Source organism: Cavia porcellus, unplaced genomic scaffold (assembly GCF_034190915.1).
Source record: "Cavia porcellus strain 051 isolate PalLab524CR breed Dunkin Hartley unplaced genomic scaffold, mCavPor4.1 scaffold_1, whole genome shotgun sequence".
Classification (NCBI taxonomy): Eukaryota; Metazoa; Chordata; class Mammalia; order Rodentia; family Caviidae; genus Cavia; species Cavia porcellus.
This window is the reverse complement of record NW_026947484.1, coordinates 90,730,182-90,753,227: the sequence shown is the minus strand read 5'-3', so window position 1 is coordinate 90,753,227 and position 23,046 is coordinate 90,730,182. Positions and strand designations below refer to the sequence as shown.

Below are 23,046 nucleotides of genomic sequence, written 5' to 3'. Positions count from 1 at the left end.
GGTTTTAAAAATGCTTCCAAAAATAGTATGACCAAATTATTTTTTAAATATATATATGTTAAATATAAATTATATTATCGTATCCCAAAACCTGTAAGTATAACAATACATAGGTAAAAACCATTCCAATTTAAGGACAATGTAATGACACTGTGGTTAGGAGAGATTAAAGGATTACAGTACTATACTTACAGGGAAGACTTCATTGTTTAAAATCTTCACAAGTAAGTGGTTTCATAAGGAATACTCTCTAATAAAGTGTTTATAAACACACACTTACAAAATATACTAATCTCCAAAGGTATAGATATGCACTAAGCTTTAAACACTCCAATGAAATGATTCAGAAGACTTTCTTTTTAAATGACGTGGAGCTAGAAATAAAAAATTAATGCCAAGTTTCTTTAGAGCACGCACAACTTAGACAAAAGCAGCTTCCTGAGTCTCCCTGCCAAATGTCTTTAATCAAGTATTTATTCACCCATATACACCGAAAGCTTCCTCCATGCTAGGGATAATTTTGAGCTCTGAGAATGTGATCAAGACCAAGTTCTGACCTGAGAAAGATTTTGCTTTAGGAGAGAGGTAACAACTACTAAGTCTTTACAGTGTATCTGGCACCACTGTAAGCACTTCCAGTTGGCACATTTAATCATCACACCAATGCTATGCACTAGGAACATTCACTATTTTTTACTTTAAAGATGAAAAAGCCCAAAACACAGAGAAGTAGGTAACTTGCCTGGTTAGCCCTCTGTTGGGTTTCTTACTCTCTCCATTATTTCCACACAAATGAAACTGCTTCCTATAGAAACAAGCTACTTTTACTTAGCCCTTTAAAAAAAAAAATCCAGTAAGCCATCATTTAGAGAATGCAAAACAGCATGATTAAAAGCAGCCAATTTACTGAGTATGTGACCTGTAGCATTTTAGCTGATTTTCATAAACTTCAGTTTCTTCCTTTGTAAAATGAAATAAAAGCTGAGCACTGACCATTCACTAAACTATTGAAAGGAATAAATAAGACTGTAATGTGAGGTGCTTCAGCACAGTACTGACACAGACGAAGCACTCAACAAACACTGCCTATTGTTTAAGGACAATGTTTTTTATCATTGAATGAAGATGAAGACACATTTATTGGTTTACTGTTAATATTTTCCAGCTATTATCAGCATTAGAGACCATAATTATTGAAACAAACACATTTGAGTATAAGATAATAAAAAAGAATTATCTTTATAAATAGGCAAAATATTTTAATTACAAAGTCCTCTGCTTTGATATAGTACTAGCCTTTTCCATTCAAGCTAACTGGCTTACTCTGAGTGTTTTTATTTGTCTTGGTATTGCAATGAAAGCCTGATATACTATTATTTGGGAGCCTGAGAAATTGTTAACACCACGCTTCTTGTAACTAAGATAACTGGCACAAAAAGCTAACACATCTCAGAGACTATATGAACTGAATTTTCTCCTGAGGAGAGCATAAGTCATGTGCTCTATGGATTCAGAAAGTAAGTAATCTATGAGTCTTCGCTTTTCAGTAGTGCTCACAAATCTCCCCTCCATCCAGGATTATACCTGTAAGAAAGCCGGCCCCATTGAAAAAGAGAAAACATCAGCACCTACTCTACTGTTCCGATGACAGCTTGCAGGCTGACCAAACGGTTCAAACACTATTTCATCCTGCTTAGTGATCCCTCCTCATAAAGCTTGTGCACTCTGAATAGTCCACTTCATCAACAGGAAGTCAGGGTACAAAGCTAAACAGATACTGAGTTTCTAAATCTGTATGTCAAAAAGCCGTATGCATTCTCACTTGTAGCACTACTCACAAAATCCAAGGCCATGGAATCAACTAGTTTTCCATCAACAACCAGATAAAGCAAATGTGGTGGGAGTGGGGTGTAGTTTAGTGGTAGAGAACCTGCCTAGCACATGTGAGGCTGTGGCTTTAATACTCGGCACAACAAAAAATTTTTTAAAAAATGTTAAAGGTGGTATTTGTACACAATGGAATATTACTAAGCAATAAATAGGAATAATACCTTCCCCTGTATAGCAACATAGATAAATCGCAGGACACTGGATTAAATGAAATAAATCAGGCATAGAAGGCTAAATACCACAGGCTCTCATTCATATTACATGTGGGAATTAAAGGAGCTGATCTAGAAAACAGATTAACAAAGGGTGGGGAAAGGATGGGGGCTAGGAAAATATTAGTGGTCAATAACTGAAACACTGTTCTATTCTATAATACAGTAGGGTGATTATATTTAATAATTACACATTTTTTAAATAGCTAGGAAAAGGATTTTGAATGTTCCCATTATAAAGAATAATAAAATGTTTGAATTGATATTCTAGTTACCTTGATTTGATCATTACACATTGTATACATGCATGAAAATATCACAGTATATTCCATGATACATATGATTATTTTGTGTCAATTAAACTTTTAAAAAATACTGAATTCTTACATAAATAGCCGATTAGCACAGGCATACTTTTATATGGCAAAAGATGAAAAGAAGGCTTTCATACAATTAGGTTACTAATTGGAAAAAACTTTTTTTCTTTGAGACAAGGTCTCACTATGCAGCCCCGTCTGGCCTTGAACTCATGAAAATCCTCCTGCCTCAGTCTCTCAAATGCTTGGATTACAGGTGTGTACCACCATGCCTGACTCAGAAACAAAATTTCTTAATGGTGATTTATCTACAATATAGCATAAATTATGACCTACACTGCATACAAACATACAATAAATATAAGTAGAAGTTCCATAGAAGTATAGAAGTCTATGCTTTACTCTTACAATTTAACACGGGTGTCTGAATTCTTTAGTGTCAGATATACTAGTTCAGTTTTGCATTCACGTACTCTTAAATTTAAATCTAGGCTGCAGGGCTCTGACAGTTACTTGCTGTTGATCTGAGGAGATTACTTGTTGTGGCTGCTTTTGTCCAATTATAAAATGCATATACTGCTATCTATTTGACAAATCTGTTATGAGAATTAAATGAGATGATATATTCAAAGAACTAAGTATGGTGCCTGGGATATGGTAAGTATAGACTGACATGGTAGCTATCATTATTGTTTCTAGTTTTCTAACTACAATGTACAATGATAAATTACAACATATATTATGGTGGGTCACTGGAAAACTTACCCACATATACAGGTATGTGGTAATGTATACCAATTGGTTTTATTATAATCTGGAAAAGATAGTAATTTAAACTACAGGTCACTCATGTTTCCTTTTTGCTACTCACAGAATCACAACCATAGCTGGCATGCTTTGTCGCCCAAAAGTGGCATCCCTAAAGATCAGTTTCCTTTTAAATTCCTAAAATCTAGTTTTATTCATGAGTAATAACAAACAGTACATACTGTAAGATTCCAAATAAAGATAGCCAAAGTAAAGGATTATTTTACCATTTTTGGAAAAATCTGAAATCATATTGTATTCATGATTTCATTTAATTTGAAAATACTGACAATCAAGTTTAAAACATACATTTTAATCTTAGCCTCAATAATGGAACAAAACCATAGTACATATAAGAAAGTATAAATATTGTAATTATATGGTAGATTTTTTAGATAAATTGAGGGACAATCTAATGAAGAAAGCAACAAATATTTTTTCTTTGTAAAGCATTAATTTGGGTACTAATTACAAGCGAGGGTGTGGACATGTAAAAAAGATGACAATAAATTTTTCCAAAATTAAAATTCCACAGGTTAATATTCTGAGGAATGAAAAAAAAGATATTTCAAAATGTAAAACAAAGACTGACCTTTAAGAGATACTTCTCTGCAATGTTTGAAAAATCTACAGAGCTACTAAATGAGGACAATCTCTTTAAATATCAGGCTTCCTATAATTTACATAATATGGATAATTTTTTAATGGAGATGTCAGGCATTAAAAGGAGAATAAAGCACACACTGAATTCTGTGTTGTCTAATTAAATTGTTTTAGTCTTAAGGAAAAAAATGCCCACAAAATACAACTGTGAAAGAAGAGAAAGATATCTGTAGCATTTGAAAATAAATGTTTCTGAAAATGTTTCTTTATTAAGTTTATTTTAAAGTTGCCTGGAGTTCTATGATTTGGTGTTTTGAGTTTAATACATGAAATGTCCCAGTTTGTACGCATTATAATACTCAATGAAACTGTATGTTAAAGGGTACTTTTTAATACAAAATACAATTAGGTTCTAGTTGTACTGAAATTAAATTACCACTTAAGAAACATTAGGTATTTTTTCAAGTTAAAATTAAGATCTATCAGGTATATCTCTTGAAAAATTTATCTAAAGTCATTTATTTTAAAACAGAAAAAGCAAGGGAGACTACCTTGAAGAGATAACAGCATAGTGTATTATTGTTCTCTGCTGATAGCAAAATATGTTCCTTTACCTCTGTACTTTGTCATAAAACATGTATTTTTCCTTTGCAAAAACACTTTCCTGGAATATTTTAATAGGTTAGTTCTAGACCTCTAAACAAAAACATTTTTTGTGTGAAATATACTGCTACATGATAGAAGAAAAATGTAGAAAAATTCATTTGCATTGCTTTTAAATTATTCACAATACTTTTCGGATTTTATTCTCTCCTGTTAGTGCAATTTACTTTTCTATATGCCTCCATAACAAACAATGTTATTTAGACTCTAACCTGGCATGCTACCACCTCTGGCCCGCCCTTGAGCCCCTCCATTGCAAAGGTCTCCAGGTGCAGTTTGGGTAGCTGCAGGGCGAAGTCATTCCTACTTGCTGCACTCCGTGACAGCGAGATCTGATCTCTGACCTAAAGGGAAAAAACAGCATCAATGGTAATTCCCCTTCAGACACATTAACTGGGATGAACTGGGTCCCCTTGAGCCCACTGAGTGGACTTGCATTGATCGCTGGACCTGAAATCCATGAATAAATTTAGGACTAATTGATTTTTCGTTGCAAATAAATCTCTAATTCAGAGTGCTGGGGGAGAATGTTAAGAAGAAAAAGCATCCTCGTGCTTGAAATGAAGAAGAGGAAGAAGAGTCACTGGACCTCTTCCGATCAAGAGCTTTTGAAATTTTTTTCACAGTTGTAGCCTAAAAAGAAAGAGAAAAGAAGGGAGGGGTGGTTAACAAAATCAAAAACAAGCAGCACCTCTCTTAATTATCACTTTCTTAAAACACATTTAACTCATATTAACTAGCATATAACTGGCATATGTTGACTACAACAGTTATTAAGTACCAGCCTTTGAAAGAAAGTTTACTAATATGTATCCTGGAATAAAATCAAATGCACTCACCATAAAAAGATTTTTGAAAGTACACAAGAGGTTTGTTTATCATTCTTACTCTTCTAAATTCACAGGACTGTATAAAACTTAGGTCTTAATAATTAAATACACATAAAGCAACTTAGTCACACAACTCTCAAATAAAATAACTGAGATAAAATCAGTAATATTTGTACTCTATCTTAGCATTCAGAAAGGTAACAATGCAAGCACATCACAGATGAGGAAAAATACAGTACCAATTCTCTAGCCCCTATGAAATCAGAGGCCGTTGATATCACACTGCCACCTTCTGGACAATGAGAGAATAATCTCTAGAAATAAGAAAATTCTCAAAAACAGATATTAGGATATGAATTTCCAAAGTTAGTAAAAGCCTTAAGAATTCCACAGTTCAGTTTGAACTTAAGCTCTAATTTTTAATCATATGACATAATTATAGGATGTTTCATATCTAGCCAATTTTTTAACTTCTCTTATGTTTGAACAGGTTTTTAAAATTTAGCTTTTTACTACTATATAATTGATATAGAACTAGCTTACAGTCACAAGACAGGGATTTTTTAATTAGGAAGCAAAGATAAAGAATGGAAAAAACTACAAAAATAACATTAATTTCCCAAATAAAGGTATTTATAGTTGTAGTTTTACCTGGACAGCTTTATATATAATGACAAAAAAAATTTTTAACTCTCCATTTTTCTGTTATTCTTGGGAAGCATATGAAATTGAAATATATTTAACTTTATGAATTAATTACATAAGAAATATAAACAACTCACAAAACCATCATGCTGTATAGGTTTTCTTTAAATCACACAAACACACATACATGACACTTTAATTGTTCATCTTAATCTATGGGCATGAGAATCTTTGTATTTCCTACAATGATCTTAAGACTTCATCAATACATTAATGTCAAAGTGTATTCTGTGAAGCATACTATGATGCAATTTTTATAATCAGGTGAGTACTTTATACACATTAGAGTTCTAATCAAGATGTATATTTAACTGAAACATTTTCAAGAGTCTTCAGTCATGATGAGAATGTTGCTAAATTTACTGGGATAGCATAACAAAATAAATCATACTTTACAAACATATATACCATAGGTCTTATATTTTATATGTATGAATAATTTCTTATCACCAATTTATATGTATGGATAATTTCTCTCCCACTTTTTTGTCACCTAAGTGCATTCAGATAAAAGAAAACATTAATGTGGATTAAGGTACTAAGAATTTATCAACATCAAACCACTAGTGTTTTGCCTGCTACCCTTCTGAACCATAGTCAATAGATCTAAATATTTTACTGCACCCTGGCCAATTCATTGTTTGATGTTTAAAAACTCACCCAGAATCAAAGAAAATTTATTAAATTTGAGCCCCCAAATGAGATACTATTAGCTTTGAAAGTCAAGTTTAACTGCGATATTGATGATTCTCTTTTTTCTGTGACAAAACTCACTAGGGAAATCCTGGATGTCGAAGTACAAAAGCAGATTGCTAATATGGGCAAAGAGGGGGAGAAAAAAAAACATAAACAATGTAGGTATAATCCACCACATAGTTCAAGCACTGGGGGTCATTTAATCTGATTAATATCAGGCACCATACTTCATCCATGAAGTTTGACATACATTGAACAGTAAACCACATTTTACATTCTCTAAGTAAACTTTACGAGCAATATTAAGCTACGGCATTTGGCACTTAAAATTATGATTTATTGTCATTTTAATATCTTCATAGCACATTAACTTGCCAAACTAAATAATTATCTACACTGGAAAAAAACTTTCAAAAACCATGTGGTTTGTGCTACACCTAATGATGTACATTGTGTATAACATGCATATGCTTCAAAGGGTTTTTGTTGTTTGTTTTCAGACAACGTTTCACTGTGTTTCCCTGGGATGGCCTCAAGCTCCTGGGCTTCTGCAGTCTTACTGCCTCAGCCTCTCAAGTAACTGGGACTACAGGTATCATACTGTTTAATGTCCAGATATTTTAATACTTCCATTTATTATAAATATCTGTTGAATTTTGACACTGTCACCAAGAGACAATGACTCAAGATAAATAATAAGTATAATGCCACAAACATTCTTACTAACATTTTGAGTTTTCACTGATCAACTAAACTGAAACTTTGAAAGCTATCATCTAAAATAAAATATTCTTCAAACATTTCTACAAAAGGTTTTTGGAAAAGTCTTGATAAATATTACATGGCTTCTCTTAGATGAGAAATCCAAATATAAATAACTTAAAGAGCAAAACGTAAGAGAGATAGCAGGAAATAGTAAGGTAGGCATGTAGAGATAGAAAGGAAAAAGAAAGGTGAAGAAAAAGGAGCATGTGGGAGGAAAGAAGGGAAAATAAAGTTGATCAAGACGTGGTGGATGCAGTTATGTCTCACAAATATACACCAACAATGAAAAAATAAAATTAAAAGAAAAATCCTGAAAAGGGATTATCTTTTTATTTTAACGAATAACAAAAGTGAAAGCATCATATTGAGAGAATATAAAAAACTGACACTAAAACAAGCAAAAATGTAACAGTTCTGCCAAGAAGCAGGAAGGAAACACAAGGAAGAGAGAAGGGTAGGGCAGGGGGACTGCTCAGAAGGATGCAGAAGGCAAGTGTGAACCTCAGGATGTGAGCTTACTCACCCTATAATTAGGGTTCTGTGCCTTTTTCACTCTTATTTATACATAAATATCAGTGATAAATACATACAATATTTTCTACTTTAAAATGCCCAGTAATTCGTTCCTAACATATATTTTTTCGTAGACCCTCACAATATAAATCTCAAATATCAATTTTAGTTTATAACATTCTAAAACACTACACAATTTTTGGTATTTTAAAAAAGCACAAAGAAAAAATAGATGTATTACTTCTACTCAAGTTTTGATTTTTTACAAAAGCAGTTTATATTTTCACTTTATTTTTAAAAGCAGGTATTTCTATATGAGTCATAAGAAAATGAGAGAAAAATGAAAGTTCCTAAAGAATCAAAATGGGCACAAAAATATTTCAAAATAATAAAAAGTTTTAAAATACTTTTTATGCTAATTTGGTCCTATTTAAATGATTGATAGTATCTGTGTTTATGGATCTACTCTCTGTGCTTTTACCATAAAACAAAAAGTTATTTCTGCTAAATATATCAACTGTGAAATTAATTTACTCATTTCCAGAAAAACTGATCAAGTCTTAAAATGTAAACCTATCTCTTTTATTGTGCACAGCTATAAATGTTCCAGTTTTTAAAAACCAAACAATACCAAGCCAGAAGAAGTTATAGTGTGGACAAAAACTAAAATAGATTTCAAGACTAATATAAGACATGCACACTGCCTAAATTCCGAATCCCTGAATAAAAGTTACATAATATATGTCAGGGCTTTATATCATACTCTTGGTTTTTTTTGGGGGGTGGGGAGGTTCGGGAGGGTTGAGAAAGGGTCTGGCTAAATTGCCCATAATTTGCCCAGAATTAAATTTGCAAACGTCTTGTTTCAACCTCTTCTTGTGCTAGGATTATTACAAACAAGTATGTGCCACCACACTCAGGTATACCATAGCTTTAATCTGCATAAAATTTTATTTACTTCAATCTAGTATGCCCTCTAATGCTTCAGAATGAAACTTTTTCTAGACATATTCTAATACAAATACAAATCTCTATATTCTTTGCCTCCATTTTGTTGCTCTTTTGCCTGCCCAATCCTTTGTATCTTCTCCCATTTCCATTGATCCTTATTGCTGCCAGATGCTGTCACCAGAAAGAGTACAACAACAATAACCCTACATATTATAATTATGTAACTAAAATACTGATTTCTTGAAAGTCAAATTTCAGTGGGTCAAACACCAACTAAAGATCTAAAAAACTGGCCACCTGAATCATATTATCAAGATGGTAACTTAATCATAAACATCTTATTGAGGCACTAATCACCATGATAAATCTGTAGGCCTAAAGTCTGTGTATGACAAAATGCACCCTATGAACAGATTACTATGACCTTAGACTATGTGAATAAATACAAAACTCATACTTGTGAACAGAAAAGTATGTTTATAAATTGCTACAGTTCTCTTAAGGTAAATTATTTCAAAAAGTAAAATCAGATGCACACTGAAAGTATTCATATTTGTTCAAGCTAAAAGCTGTTAAGCCTATGTATATGACATTCTGCAGTGTCTTATCTTTACTTACTAAGTTTATAAATTTCTCTTGAGCATGGGTGCCATCTCTAGCTTGCATAGGTCAAAATGACACTAAACAACATTAACCATGATGCACAAGGAACCTATATGAACAGAGTTGTCATCATCAAGCCAGCTATGTAAACACCTGTGTGTCCTACAAAGCTGATCTTCAAGACTGTCAAGAAATTGAGAATGGAGAGTTAAAGATTACAAGTAATATTTAGAGCATCTTTGATGGATCACCAATGATTATTTTTTAGAGGCAGAAGACTATACTTCAATTTTTAAATATTGTTAAGTTATAAAAATTAAAAATTCAGTGGTCTTCTTACTCCTTATAAATGAACTGAAAGGTAAAAATAAATACAATTACATATTTATTATGTATTCTGGTCAAGCTAGGTTATAAAATCATATTTAAAGATTTGGCTCCACAGTATCTTCATCTTTCAGATCCTATCTGCTTCTATTCCATTCCTAATCCACCCTAGAATAGAAATTTTCATCTTTCTTAGGCATTAAACTAGACAATACCTGTAATTTATGGTGAGCATACCTCTCTTTCTTAGGGATACTCAATATAGGTTTTATCCTGTAGTTCTTGAGTAAGTAAAGCAAATACAAATGCGATTTTTAGTAATAAAATAAACAAAGCAGGTACCAATATCAGCAAAACTTCTGCTGGTACCTGAAAATGACTTTAGTTATGTTTAGAAATTACCTGATGGCAAGCATTCAACAAACATTCACTAAGTACCTACTAGGTACCAGGCACAATGATAGATGAGGAGGATATGAAAACTAAGAGGACAATTTTATCCCTCGAGGATTTCAAAAACTAGCGGCATAATTAATCTCTGAAAGTGTATTTTCTAGCCTCCCACTTATCTAAAATGTTTTCTTTCTCTTTTCAAATGATATACCACCTTCTTTACCAGAGTATTAGGTTACTCTGAAACCTTTATCTTTAGCCCCGACTTTTCCGTAAGATTCAGACTTTACCTCAAAGTCAGTAATTCCAAAACATTATTGTCTACTTTCTAAAAAGCTACTTAAAAAGGTCTAGAAAGTGGTCTATTTTTTAATATTTCAGCATCAGTTAAGAGCATCATGGGAATCATCCTGTCCTGATTCTTTCTCATCTCCATATACCACTTTACTGAAAAAGTTTTGTATCATTTCCTTTGACATTGTGTGCAATCACTATCCTGATTCAAACCTTCACTAACCTTCCTGTAATTTAATTCTATATCCCCTACATAGAGTTCTCTACTCACAAGCCTTATGGCTCTTAAAAATCATCTTCATTTCTCATTGCAGCTACTCTGAAAAATCTGTTCTCTGGAGCTCAAATTCAATAAGGAATCTAACCTAGCTTAAGTCCTAGTTTATTCACCATTACCTCTACAATAAGATTCTAATTTCTTAGCAGGGTAAGAAGTTCCATGACCTAGCTTCTACTTGTCTCACTGAGCCTTATATATTATACTTGCTGTTAAACTGAGAATATCTGTTTATGCTTTCATGAACGGGCTCATGCTACTCATTGCTAGCATGTCATTCTCAGTTTTTGTCATACTTCAAGGACCCACTCAGGTACTAATTTTCTTCTTAGAAACTGCCAGCCTACCTCTGGGTTTTCTAAGTATGCTCCATAGATGAGTAACTTATCAATATGGATGTAGAAAAGTGCATCTTGTGGATGCATATAGACCATCATTGTCTGCTAAAATTATCAGTCTGTTCAGGGTGATACTATGTCATGTATGACACATGTATGTATGATATATGACTCCTCAGAGGCTGATACAGTTCTTATGTACGTTACATATGCTCCAAAAGCATTTGTTGTTGAGCATAGTGGCACATGCCTAAAATCTCAGTTCTGTGTTTTCTGATAAGTAAAGCTTTTAAGAAACATCACTGAAAAAATAAACCCCAAACTATGTAGTAAAAACTCCTATACTTCCTAATTATTGCTCCAATAATATTTATTTATAGAAATTAAGTCGACTTTTTGATGTTTCTGGATTGTGACTTACTGTTTTATCTTTTAGAAGACTGTGTTAGCTTTCTAACAGTGTGACAGAATACCTGAAAAAATCAACTAAAAAGGGAAAGGATTTATGTTGACTCACAGTTTCTTAGATTTGAGTGCATGGTCTCTTGATCCCATTGTTTTGGACCTGCCGCAACCTAATACATGGTTGAGGAAATCTGTTCGTCCCATGGTTGCTGGGATACAAAGAGAGGAGAAAGAAAAGGCCAAGGGGTTCAACATCCCCTTCAAGTTCAAGCCTCCAATGATCCAATGTCCTTGCTCTAGGCCAGTGGTGGCAAACTTATGGTTTATGTGCCACAGTGGGATAACTGATCTACACCCTATCTACCAATGCTTCTACTACCTTTCAAAAGGACCAGGGTTGGCAACCAAGACTTTGGCATTGGAACTTTGGGGGACATTCAATATCCAAATCATAACAATGATTTACTGAAGCCACACTAACATTTCTCAATGAATATTCACTGGCACCCTTAAAATTTATAGGACAAATTATGATCACGTGTGGGGAGTTACTCATCTATCTAAACTTGTAAGATCCAAACTCTTTCTAAAACCCTCAGGAATCTAGCTGGTCTGCACAAATAATTACTGCAAAAATATCTTTCCATTTTTCACTATATCCCTATAAACTAAATACTCTTACTTCACTTTCAGCTATATTGAGACATTTTTGTTATACCCTTTTTAGTAGCTAACACATAATTAATAATTTTATGACATCTAACTTTATATAATCCAGACAGTATTCTACCCACTAAGACATCATCCTATCCTAAATATTATAATTATTCTACCTCCTCCCTACCCCTTGCCAAAATGGATACACTCAAGCATATTTGGAAATGATCTTGATTTCAAAAAAAATTTTTTCCCTGCATTTTGAGTAATAGTGGAAGTCTGCTGGAAAGCTATTAGGAAAATAAAAATTATGCTTTTAAGGATTGCTGTTGGGGAAATAGTAGAATAAGACACAGCAAAGCTTACCCTTTCATATAAGCAGCAAAATAGCAAAAGGTATCAGAATCACATTTTTGAACCTCAAAACTAACTGAGTTTACAGTTATTAGATGAAAGTTTAATCAAGGAAAAAATACCTGAATTTCCATATTTAATGAAATCTGTCAAAATGCTAGTTGATCACTAAGCGAACAGAACACAGACTTTGGAAACCAAATATGACAAAAGACAGACTATAAAAAAAGTTTTAAAATGTCACTAAATGACACACAGAATAAACAACAACCACCCTGGTGCTGGGGGGGGGGTCAAATTTCTAGAGTTGCTACATTAAAATATTCAAAATATCTGCCTCTTAACAAAAATTATAAATGCAAAAACAAAATGTGATCTACACATAAGAAAAGCAACTGCCTCTGAGCAGTTTTGTCACTGAACTTCCTACACATCTTTAATCATCTTAAATATGCTTAAGAAGTTAAAGGAAACCATGAAGATAATATTTTCTAAAATAGAAAATATAAAGAGATTAAAAATATAAACAGAAATCAAGTAAAAATTTTGGAAGTAACATAAAGTTCTAAAGTGGGAGGAAAAAGAATTAAAAATCTGTCATCCAGGAGTTCCATATCTGACTTTTGTATCCTTCAAAACTGAAAGAAAGTGACAACAAGAAAATGGTAGAATAGGAAACCCTGGGGTTCTCCTTCTCCCTCCCACCATGATATACTAGTTCAACACCAATACAGGGATCAATTTCACTCAAGAAAATTCCAGAAACTAGGTTAGAGGCTTCTGCACCCTAAGCAACACAAAACTAGCCATACTGAAGCCAGTAGGAAAATTTAAAACATTCTAATAAATCATTTCCAGTCCCAATACAGCATCATATAAACAGTTTCTTGGTCCCAAATTCTATCTAAGGAAGGAAATGGCTAGAACATTCCAACACTCCTTCAATGTCCTAACTTTTCCAAGAGCTCCAAAGTGAATTTTTGGTATCACCTAAACTGAAGTACTAATATGGCCCAACAAATGAAAGATTCCTGGGGAAAACAGAAAACAGATGCAGTTGTTTGAACTAGAATGTGCTCTCTGGCTCGGCATGAAGAAAGGGTCTTGGGGAATGTCATCTTTTCGCTTGAAGTTAATATTTCAAATTTACATTTAATATTTCAACTTTTCTGAATATTATCCAGTATTATCCAAGGAAACATCTTTTGTCTTGACCATCTTGAGCACTAATGGGACTCATTACACTGTAGAATTTTGAGGACTTTAAGAAGAAATACAGCATTGTGGACTAAAAGATTTGAGAAGCCCACAGACACCTTGGCCAAGATAACTAAGAAATTTTAAGAGAATATCAAACAGAAACTTTGGTTTAGAAGAAAAACTGAACTAAAACTCAACAGATGGGGCTCAACAGTAAACTAGAAAAAGCAGAAGAAAGTCCATGAATTTAAAGATTGGTTATTTCAAATTAACCAGGAAGAAAAATATGAAAAACTGCATAAGACTTGAGGGACTGACAGAGGATCATTAAGTAGGCCCATATACAAATGATGGGACTGAAAAAATAAGAAAAACAAAAGGAACCAGAAAGTTGATTCAAAAAAAATGATAAGTGATAACTTGCTAAATTTGGAAAAAGAAATAGACATTCAGATCCACAAAGCACAAAGAAAGTGAAACCAAGGATTTCCACACTGAAACACATTATAGAAAACTGTCAAAAAATCAGAGACAATTTTTAAAGCAGAAAAACAACTTATTGTGAAAAAGATAGCTCCTACTAAATAAACTAGCTGGAGACTCTTTTAGCCAAAACCTTGTAGGACAGTAGTAGAAAAGACTCAAGTGCTGAAAGAAAAAAATATCAACCAAGAATATCATACTTGTCAAAACTATCTTTGAAACTTGAGAAGATGCAAAGACTTCTCTGACAAACTGGGAAATCATCATTATTAGAACTGCCTCTCAAAAATGCTAAAAGGAATTCTTTAAGTAGAAGCTAAAGGATGTCAAATTAGCAGCATACCACCATAAGGAAGTATTAAATTCATAAGCAAAGGTAAATATATAAACAGTAAAGAATACTGTATTTCATTCTAACGGTGGTGGGGAAATCACTTTGAATTGTAATATAAAAATCAAAAGAAAAAATTCTTAAAAATAATTAGAACAAAGATATGTTAATAGATATATGACATAAATAGGAGTAAACATAGACTTCACTAATTTACAGTGTGTGTGAAAGAGGAGTCAAAATGTAGAGTTTTTGTATGCAATTACCGCTACACGGTTATCAGCCTAAAAGAATTATAACTACATTTTACATATGCTCAATGGAAACCAGAAACAAAATACCTATATGTTACACACAAAGAAGACAAAAGAATGAATACATAAAATATAAAAGAAAAAATAAAATCAATGATACACAAAAGAAGAGAAAGAGAGGGAAGAATTACTAGACAAACAGAAAAGAACATTGCACTTGTAAATCCTTCCTTATTAATGACTAATTTAAATGCAAATAGATTATACATCCTAGTCAAAAAGAATGGGTGAATAAATTAAAAACAACATTCAACATACACTATCTACAAAAGACTCACTTTAGATTTAAGGAGATACATATGCTACAAGTAAAGGAACGGCAAAAGATATTTTGTGCAAATTCTTCCAGATTTTTTGAAAGATAAAAGTTGTACAAATGGTACCACAGGAGAGCAGGAATGACTACATTTACATCATACAAAATAGACTGTAAGTCAAAAGCTGTCAAGAGATAAAGTAGGAATGTATGATAATACAGTGCGTCAGTCATCAGAGAGTTATAATATTTATAAATAAATAAGCACCTAATATTAGAGCACTTATAAAACAATGACAGAGCTAGAAAGGACAAAAATACAAGCATAGATTTATTTGCAAAAGTGAACAGAACAATCAGACAGAAAATCATTATAGACAAACTGACTTAACATACATTTGCAAAACAGTCTCCCAAACAGCAGCAGAATACACACTCTTTTCAACTACACATACTTTATTTCTAGTATACAGTATATGGTAGGTCACAATGAGGTCTTAATAAATTTAAGAGTATTAAAATCACCCTAAGTATCCTTTGAATCTACAATAAAATGAAACCAGAAACAAAGAACAAAAGAAAAAAAAAACCTTTAAAAGTCACAAAGAAAAGAAAGATTATATATACATATATATAGATATACATATGTATATACACACAAACAATATATACATATGTGTATGTAAATATATACAAGCTAGATAACTGTACTACTAATCTCTGTTCATCAAAAAAGAATTGTGTTTTTATTATCTGAGACTGATTTTTTTCAAGCCTAAGTCTTGTAATCTGAACAACTACTTTCAAGATAACAATATGCAATAGATTAACTAGTGTTAATTTCCTATTTCTTTAAGTTCTATATCATTTTTATTACTTTTAAAAGTAAAAAAATTCACAAATATATGAACATTTTGAACAAATACTTAAAAGGAAGAAATCAAAAAGAAAAATAGAAAATTAAAATGAAGCACAGCATCCTAAAATATGTGGAATTCCATGAGAATAATGCTGAAGCAAAGAAATACAGCAATCAACAGACACATTTAAAAAGGAGAAAACTCTCACACAAGCAACCTAACTTTACCTCTGAAGGAAACAGAAAAAGAAGCAAAGCCCAAAGTTAGAAGGAGAAAACAATAAAAATTAGAACAGAGATATATAAAATATACAAACTAAAAATAATACATAAAATCAATAAACTAAGAGGTTTCTTTAAAAGATAAATAAAATTGGCAAATCTTTAGTCAACGAGGAAGCAAAAAATTAGAAAAGAGAAATTGTAACTGATGACATAAATACAAAAGATCATGGGGCTATTTTGAATAATTATATACCAACACACTGGACAACTTAGAAAAGAAATAGGCAAATTCCTGGAAATATATACCTTATCAAAACTTGACCATGAAGAAAAAGAAAATCTTGAATAAACCTATAAATAGTAAAGAGACTGACTCAGTAGTCAAAATCCTTCCAACAAAGAAAAGCCCATGGCTAAATGATTTCACATTATTTCTACTAAATACATAACACATTCCTTTTGACTTGAATCACTAGTGCTATAGACATGACTGTCCCATCAAGCAGTCATGTGTGTACTACTGGTGGCTCAAGACACCAGGCAGTAAGACATATGAATTACAGTCCCATTGTGAACATGTTTTTTAAAAGTATCAACATCAGTTCTTCCAAAAAACTGAAAAAGAAGACATTTCTGTATTAATCAACTTTCAAAATATTCAATACCCACGACTTAAAGGAGAAAAGTTTGATTTTGGCTTGGAGGCAGAGAGAAGAAGGGAGTGAGGAGAGAAAGACAGACAGAGAGAGAGAGAGAGAGAGAGAGAGAGAGAGAGAGAGACGGAGACCCTTTCTTTAAAGGTATGTTCCCAATGACTCACATCCTCCATCTGGGCTCTACCTCCTAACAACTTGTTCAGCTATGTACTCATTAATGAATTAATTCACTGATTAAGTATAGCATTCCCATGATCAATCACCTGATGAAACCTCATCTCTGAATATATGACTTTCGGGAGATGTTTTAGATCTAAACCATAGCAACCTCTAAATGTATTTTATAAGGTTATTATTACCCTGATACAAAAACTACAATGAAGAAAAGAAAGCTAAGACCAATGTTCTTGATGAATATAGAAGTAAAAAAATCTTCAACATATTAATAACTACATTCAATGGCACAATAAATAATCAAAAGGAATTTTTCCTTGTATGCCAAGATAATTCAACAAACCAAAACCACGTTATGTAACATACCACAGAGAATAAAGACTAAGTATCACATGATTATTTCAATATATTCAAAGTATTTGACAAAATTCAATACTTTTATAACACTCTCACTAAATTATGAACAGAAGAAAAGCACATGAATAACATTAAATACATAATGTTCATAGTAAAATATGGAATATGCTAGTTCACAGCTAAAATCACATTTAATGGTAAAAATTTAAAAGCTTTTCCTCTAAAATCAAGAACAGGACAAGGCTATCAGTACCATGAACTGATCAGGCCCACACACTCCCAACAAGTGGACAGCAAATGATTAAATAAGAGAGACAAGTGCTATGATTTAAGGGTTCCAAGTCGATCAAAACCCTCTAGCAGAATTCAAGATACTCTAGGACCTGAGATAAAGAATTCTTCTGGACGACAGACCATGTTTATTTGTTTTTCAAACAAAGGGGATACTGAGTAAAGCCTTGGCAGTCCATTCAAATCAGACTCATGTAAACATTACTATGCGTCTCCCTAGTGTAAGAAATTGAAAGAGAAAATTAGATTGAAAATCTACAATAGTGTTGTAGTTAGGGGTTGTACACAGAGAACAATTAGGATAAAGACATGGAGTTTATAATATTATTTTTATAATGGTCACCGGGAATTAACACAGGAAAATGCAGGAAATCTATCTGCAACACCAAAGACATAGATTATTTAGTCAAGAGCCAAATCCCATAGCATTGTCCCACATGAGTCCAGATAAGAACCCAGAGCTCAGGACAGTGCCTCCCATGAGTCCAACTGGAGGTCCAGAGCCCACAAAAAGAATTCACGCCAGTCTCTTTTACGGATCCATCCTAGGAAGGCCCAAGGGTCAGTGGTGAAAGCCAGAAAGTCTATGCCAGCAGGATGAAGGAGCTGTGCTAGTGGGATGAGGGTTCTATACTACAGCCGAGAAAGTCACACTCACAACAAAGACCAGGGCTGTCCTGAAAGGCACCATAGGCATCCTCAGCAACACGGAGGCCCCAAGCTCCTCCCCCGACAAGCACAGTCAGGTACATGCCAGGAAGCAGCGAGACGAGTTCATCTGGAGACCAAGCAGCACACATCTTCCTCTCTGGAGCCAGGAAGCAATGCTCAATGTGAGGATCGAAGCTTCTCCAGGAGAACCAACGGCTCAAACAGCAACTCATAGGAGAACCCACAATGCCACAACACCTCAATGCCTCAACACCTCCCTTCTTCTGCACCTCTTTATCCTGGCAACTTTCCTCAGGTGGAGCATCTTCGCTCAATGCCATACTGATGTAATCCAGCTGGCATTAAATTAACCACCAGTTTTTAATCCATAACAAATAGATACTGTGAAAGGGAAAGAAACTGCTAAAAAGGAAAGAACTGGGATGGGGGAAAGGAGAAAAGGAAGGAAAATACATATACACCACATAGCTAAGACAGTTATACTAATTTCTCTTGGTTCATTGAAGAAAACAATTTGTGCTTATACTGTTTGATCAACTTTGTATGCCTATATCTACTAACCTGAGCAAACACTATGAAGATAACAATACATAATATATTAACCAATGTTAATTTTCTATTATATTGTTATAAAAATATGAAAAATATAATAAAAATTTTATAATTATGCTAATTAGGAGAATTAGCTCCAGCTTGACATTTACCAAAGAAGTAGGACACCTGCAGCTGCAGTCTCTATCCAGTTAACTGTGTTTTGAGCTAGGTATTCTCAGCTGTCGTTTGAGGCCTCATAGAATCACAGGCTACCACAGGCCTCAGCTGGGACCAGTGATTCATAGAGGTTCTCTTACTATGAATCCTCGGCCTGGGGGCAGTAATACAGAAAGCCAATTGGTTAATTTTAAACCCTATTCAAAATCCTTTGTAGTGGTCTCCATCATATCAACTTTAGGTATTTGTATCCAGGATAGTTCTAGAAGTCCCAGGACGAGGAACTGGGCAAAACTAAGTAGGTAAAATGCATCTGAATTGGAAAGAAGTAATACTGTCCTCTTTTACAGATGGCATCATATTATATAAAGAATCCTCTATACAGAAGAGTATTCTAAATTCTTAGATATATAATATCCTTGCTTGGTATTAATTCAAACTAGATTGTTAGGGACTAATGTTAATTATAATCTCTAAAGTAAACACTAAGAAAATAACAGTGTTTATAATAACAACAAAAAGAATAAAATACTAACAATGTAAAATACACACTAAAAACTACAAAACAAGGATAGAAACCATTAAAGACAAAAAGAAATAAAAAGATATTCTATGCTTATTAAAGACTTAATGTTGCCAAATTCTTTATGCTACACAAAACAATCTACAAGTTCAATAAACAACGGAAATAGTGGGGCTAAGAGGAATAGCTCAGTGGTAAAGAATTTGCTTAGCATGTGTGGGTTCAATCCTAAGTGCCAGATAAATAGAAAAACAGATGATACATTCTATGGCATTTTTGAAAAGACAGAAAGAAGTAGTCTATGTTTCTTATGGAACCACAAAGCACCCTAAGTAACTAAAACAAGTTATAGAAAAAATAAAATGAAAGCATAAACTTCTTGATTTCAACATAACAAAGTTATAGTATTTAATACAATATGTTACTGACACAAAGACAAAGTAGGGACCAATAGGAATAAAAGTAGACTGTTTAAAATAAGTCTACACATATATGGTCAATTGTTCTTTAACAAGAGTGCCAGGGATATGCAATGGGGGAAGAACAGTGGTTTGAAGAAAACTGGGTATTATATACAGATGAATAAAACTGGTACATTAAGCCATATACAAAACACAGCTCAAAGTCGATTTAAAACTGTAAAGTTCCTAGAAGAAAATACAGAGGAAAAACATAATGATAATGGTGTTAGCAATGGCTTTACAGGTATCACACCAGAGGCAAAGATACCAAAAGGAAAAATAGACAAGATAGATCATATCAAAGTAAAAAAGCTTCTGAACAACAAAGAAAGAAAAATCAACAGTGAAAAAACAACTTATAACAATGGAAGAAAATATCTGTAAACCATATATCTGATAAGGGGTTTAATTTCTTAAAAAATACAGTTTAATAGTTTAAAAGTATAAATAAAAAATCAAACAGTCTGATTGAAAACGGACAAAAGATGTGAACAGACATAAAAATGGCCAACAGGTATATAAAACGATGTTCAATGTCACTAATAGTGGAAATGAAAATCAAAACCACAATGAGGTATCACTTTATACTTCCCAATGCAGTAAACAGTATGAAATTTCCTCAAAATATTAAAAATAGAAATTACTTCAATAATCACATTTATCCAAAAGATCTGAAGTCAAACTGTCAAAGAATATTTTCACTGTCGTGTTCATTGTATCCCTGTATATACCAGTAAGGCTGCAGAAATGACCTAAATTTCTATCAACAGATAAAATATGGTAAATGCATTCAATGGAAAATCATTCAGCCTTTAAAAAGAAGGAACCCCATAATATGTAATAGTATGAATGCCCTAGAAGAAATTATGCTAAGTAAAAGAAGTACAAATATTAAATGATTCCACATACACTAGTTATCCAAAAAATTTAAATTCATAGATGTACAGAGTTAGATAGTGGTTAATACAGGCTGAGGGTGGCCGGGAGAAATGAGAATTTGCTTATCAATGCTTATAGTTTCATTTACACAAGAAGAGTAAGTTCTAGATGTCTAATGTAAAACATTGTGCCTATAGTTAATAATATTGTATTATACATAAAAATTCTTTTAAGCAGATACACATCATGTTAGTGTTCTTACAACAATGAAACTTTTAAAATTTTAGTGGAGCAATTTTAAAATTCCAAAATAAACAAAAGGTGAGAGAGTTGATTACCACTACATCTTCCCAATTAAAAAAAAAAATGCTAACAGGCAACTTTCAATCTCAAATGAAAGGACCCTGGATTACAACTCAAATCCACATAAATAGATAATAAACACTCATAAGGTAACTATACTTATAAATATTATTACTAATGTATATTTTCTCTTTACACCTTTTCTTACATATTTAAATGACAACTCCATAAACAAACAAACTGCTCATGGACAAATAGTGTTTAAAGATGCAATTTTGACAATGACAGAAAAAGAAAGGATAGAACACTGTGTAAGAATAAAATTTTCTATGCTATTGACACTGTTTTAATTAATTTGAACTAAAAGGCTATGAATTAATATTTTCAATGTAGTCCAAGGCAAACAATAAGAAAAATAGATAGTAAAACAAAGGATAAGGGAACCAAAATGACACACTACAAAAGATCTCATTTACACAAAAGGGGTAGCACTAATAGAGGAACTGAGGAACAAAACAGGTAAGAGGAAAAAAGAAAAATATCAGAAGACTTTCCCTATTAATATATATACATATATTGTTATCTATATTACATATATATTATGTATATGGGGAACAAAATAACAGAATACTAACTACCATATCACTAATTATATTAAATCTAAATTTACTGAATTCTAATTAAAAGAGAATGGCAGATTTTAAAAATATAATTAATTTCTATAAAAACATTCATTTTAGATACAAAAACACAAATGGATTAAAACTTACAAAAGATAAAGAAGACATTCCATGTAAACAGTAACCAAAAGAGAAATGGAGTAGTTAAACTAATATCAGAAAGAAGAGACCTTAAGATTGTTTTACGAGAAACAAAGTCACTATACAATGATGAAAGAACAAATCTATTAAGAAACAACAATTTTCATAGACATATACGAACAATCTCAAAACACGTGAAGCAAAAACTGACAAAATTAAACAGAAAAAGTTCAACAATATTATTTGGAGATTTCATTAATGGATTAACGGACAACTAGACAAAAGAATCAGAAGACTTGAACAACACTAGAAAGCAACTAGTCATTATAGACATGTAGAGAATACATGTAGACACAATACTAGTGTGTATTACTTTTTGCATTGCTGAAACAAAATACCCAACAATCAAAATTAAAGATTATTTCAGCTCACAGTTTGTAGAGATTTCAGGCCATAGCTGTCTCCAAGGCAGGGCAGCATGAAAGAGTGGCATCACAGAGAAGAACTGTTCCATGGCAGAGCTGGTAAAAAGCAGCAAAGCAACAGCCTCCCTCTCCATGTAATTTCATTCAAACCTATTGGTTTGGACCTACAGTAGGGCTTCTGTCTTCAGGAAATCCTTTCAGTCACACCCAGAACTATGCTCCACCAATTAATGGACCAATCTAGTACCACAAACCCTTAATCCCAATTTGTGGACTAATCTAGTACCACACACGCTTAATATACTCATCATCATTCAGCCTCTTCCCTCACCCATGAGCACATGAGCTTCGCTGGGGACATCTAGATACAAGCCCTAACAACTAGAAGGAATTCTTTTTAAATTTCCACTTAACATTCACCATGGCAAACCATATTCTGGACCATACAGCAAGCTGATAAAGGAATTTAAATCAACCATTTTATGTATTCAATTTAAATAGAACTAAATTAAAGCTCACTGGCGAAAGACATCTGAGACACATGGGAACAATCTCTGAGGCCTGT

General features: G+C 32.9%; 1 protein-coding gene across 11 annotated transcripts in view; it reads right to left on the bottom strand.

Moving 5' to 3' along the window:
- Ccdc171 (coiled-coil domain containing 171) overlaps window positions 1–23,046 on the bottom strand; it is a 454,917-nt gene that overhangs the window by 105,150 nt on the left and 326,721 nt on the right. For 9 of the 11 annotated variants that reach the window (XM_063251434.1, XM_063251464.1, XM_063251455.1 and 6 more), the window contains one exon: window positions 4,705–4,836. The exons of 1 other annotated variant lie outside the window; for it this stretch is intronic. In XM_063251434.1, coding sequence (XP_063107504.1) covers window positions 4,705–4,836 — 132 coding nt within the window. Of the gene's footprint in view, window positions 1–4,704; window positions 4,837–4,872; window positions 5,126–23,046 lie in introns of those variants that run through there. One more of the 11 variants, XM_063251471.1, reaches the window with a different exon arrangement.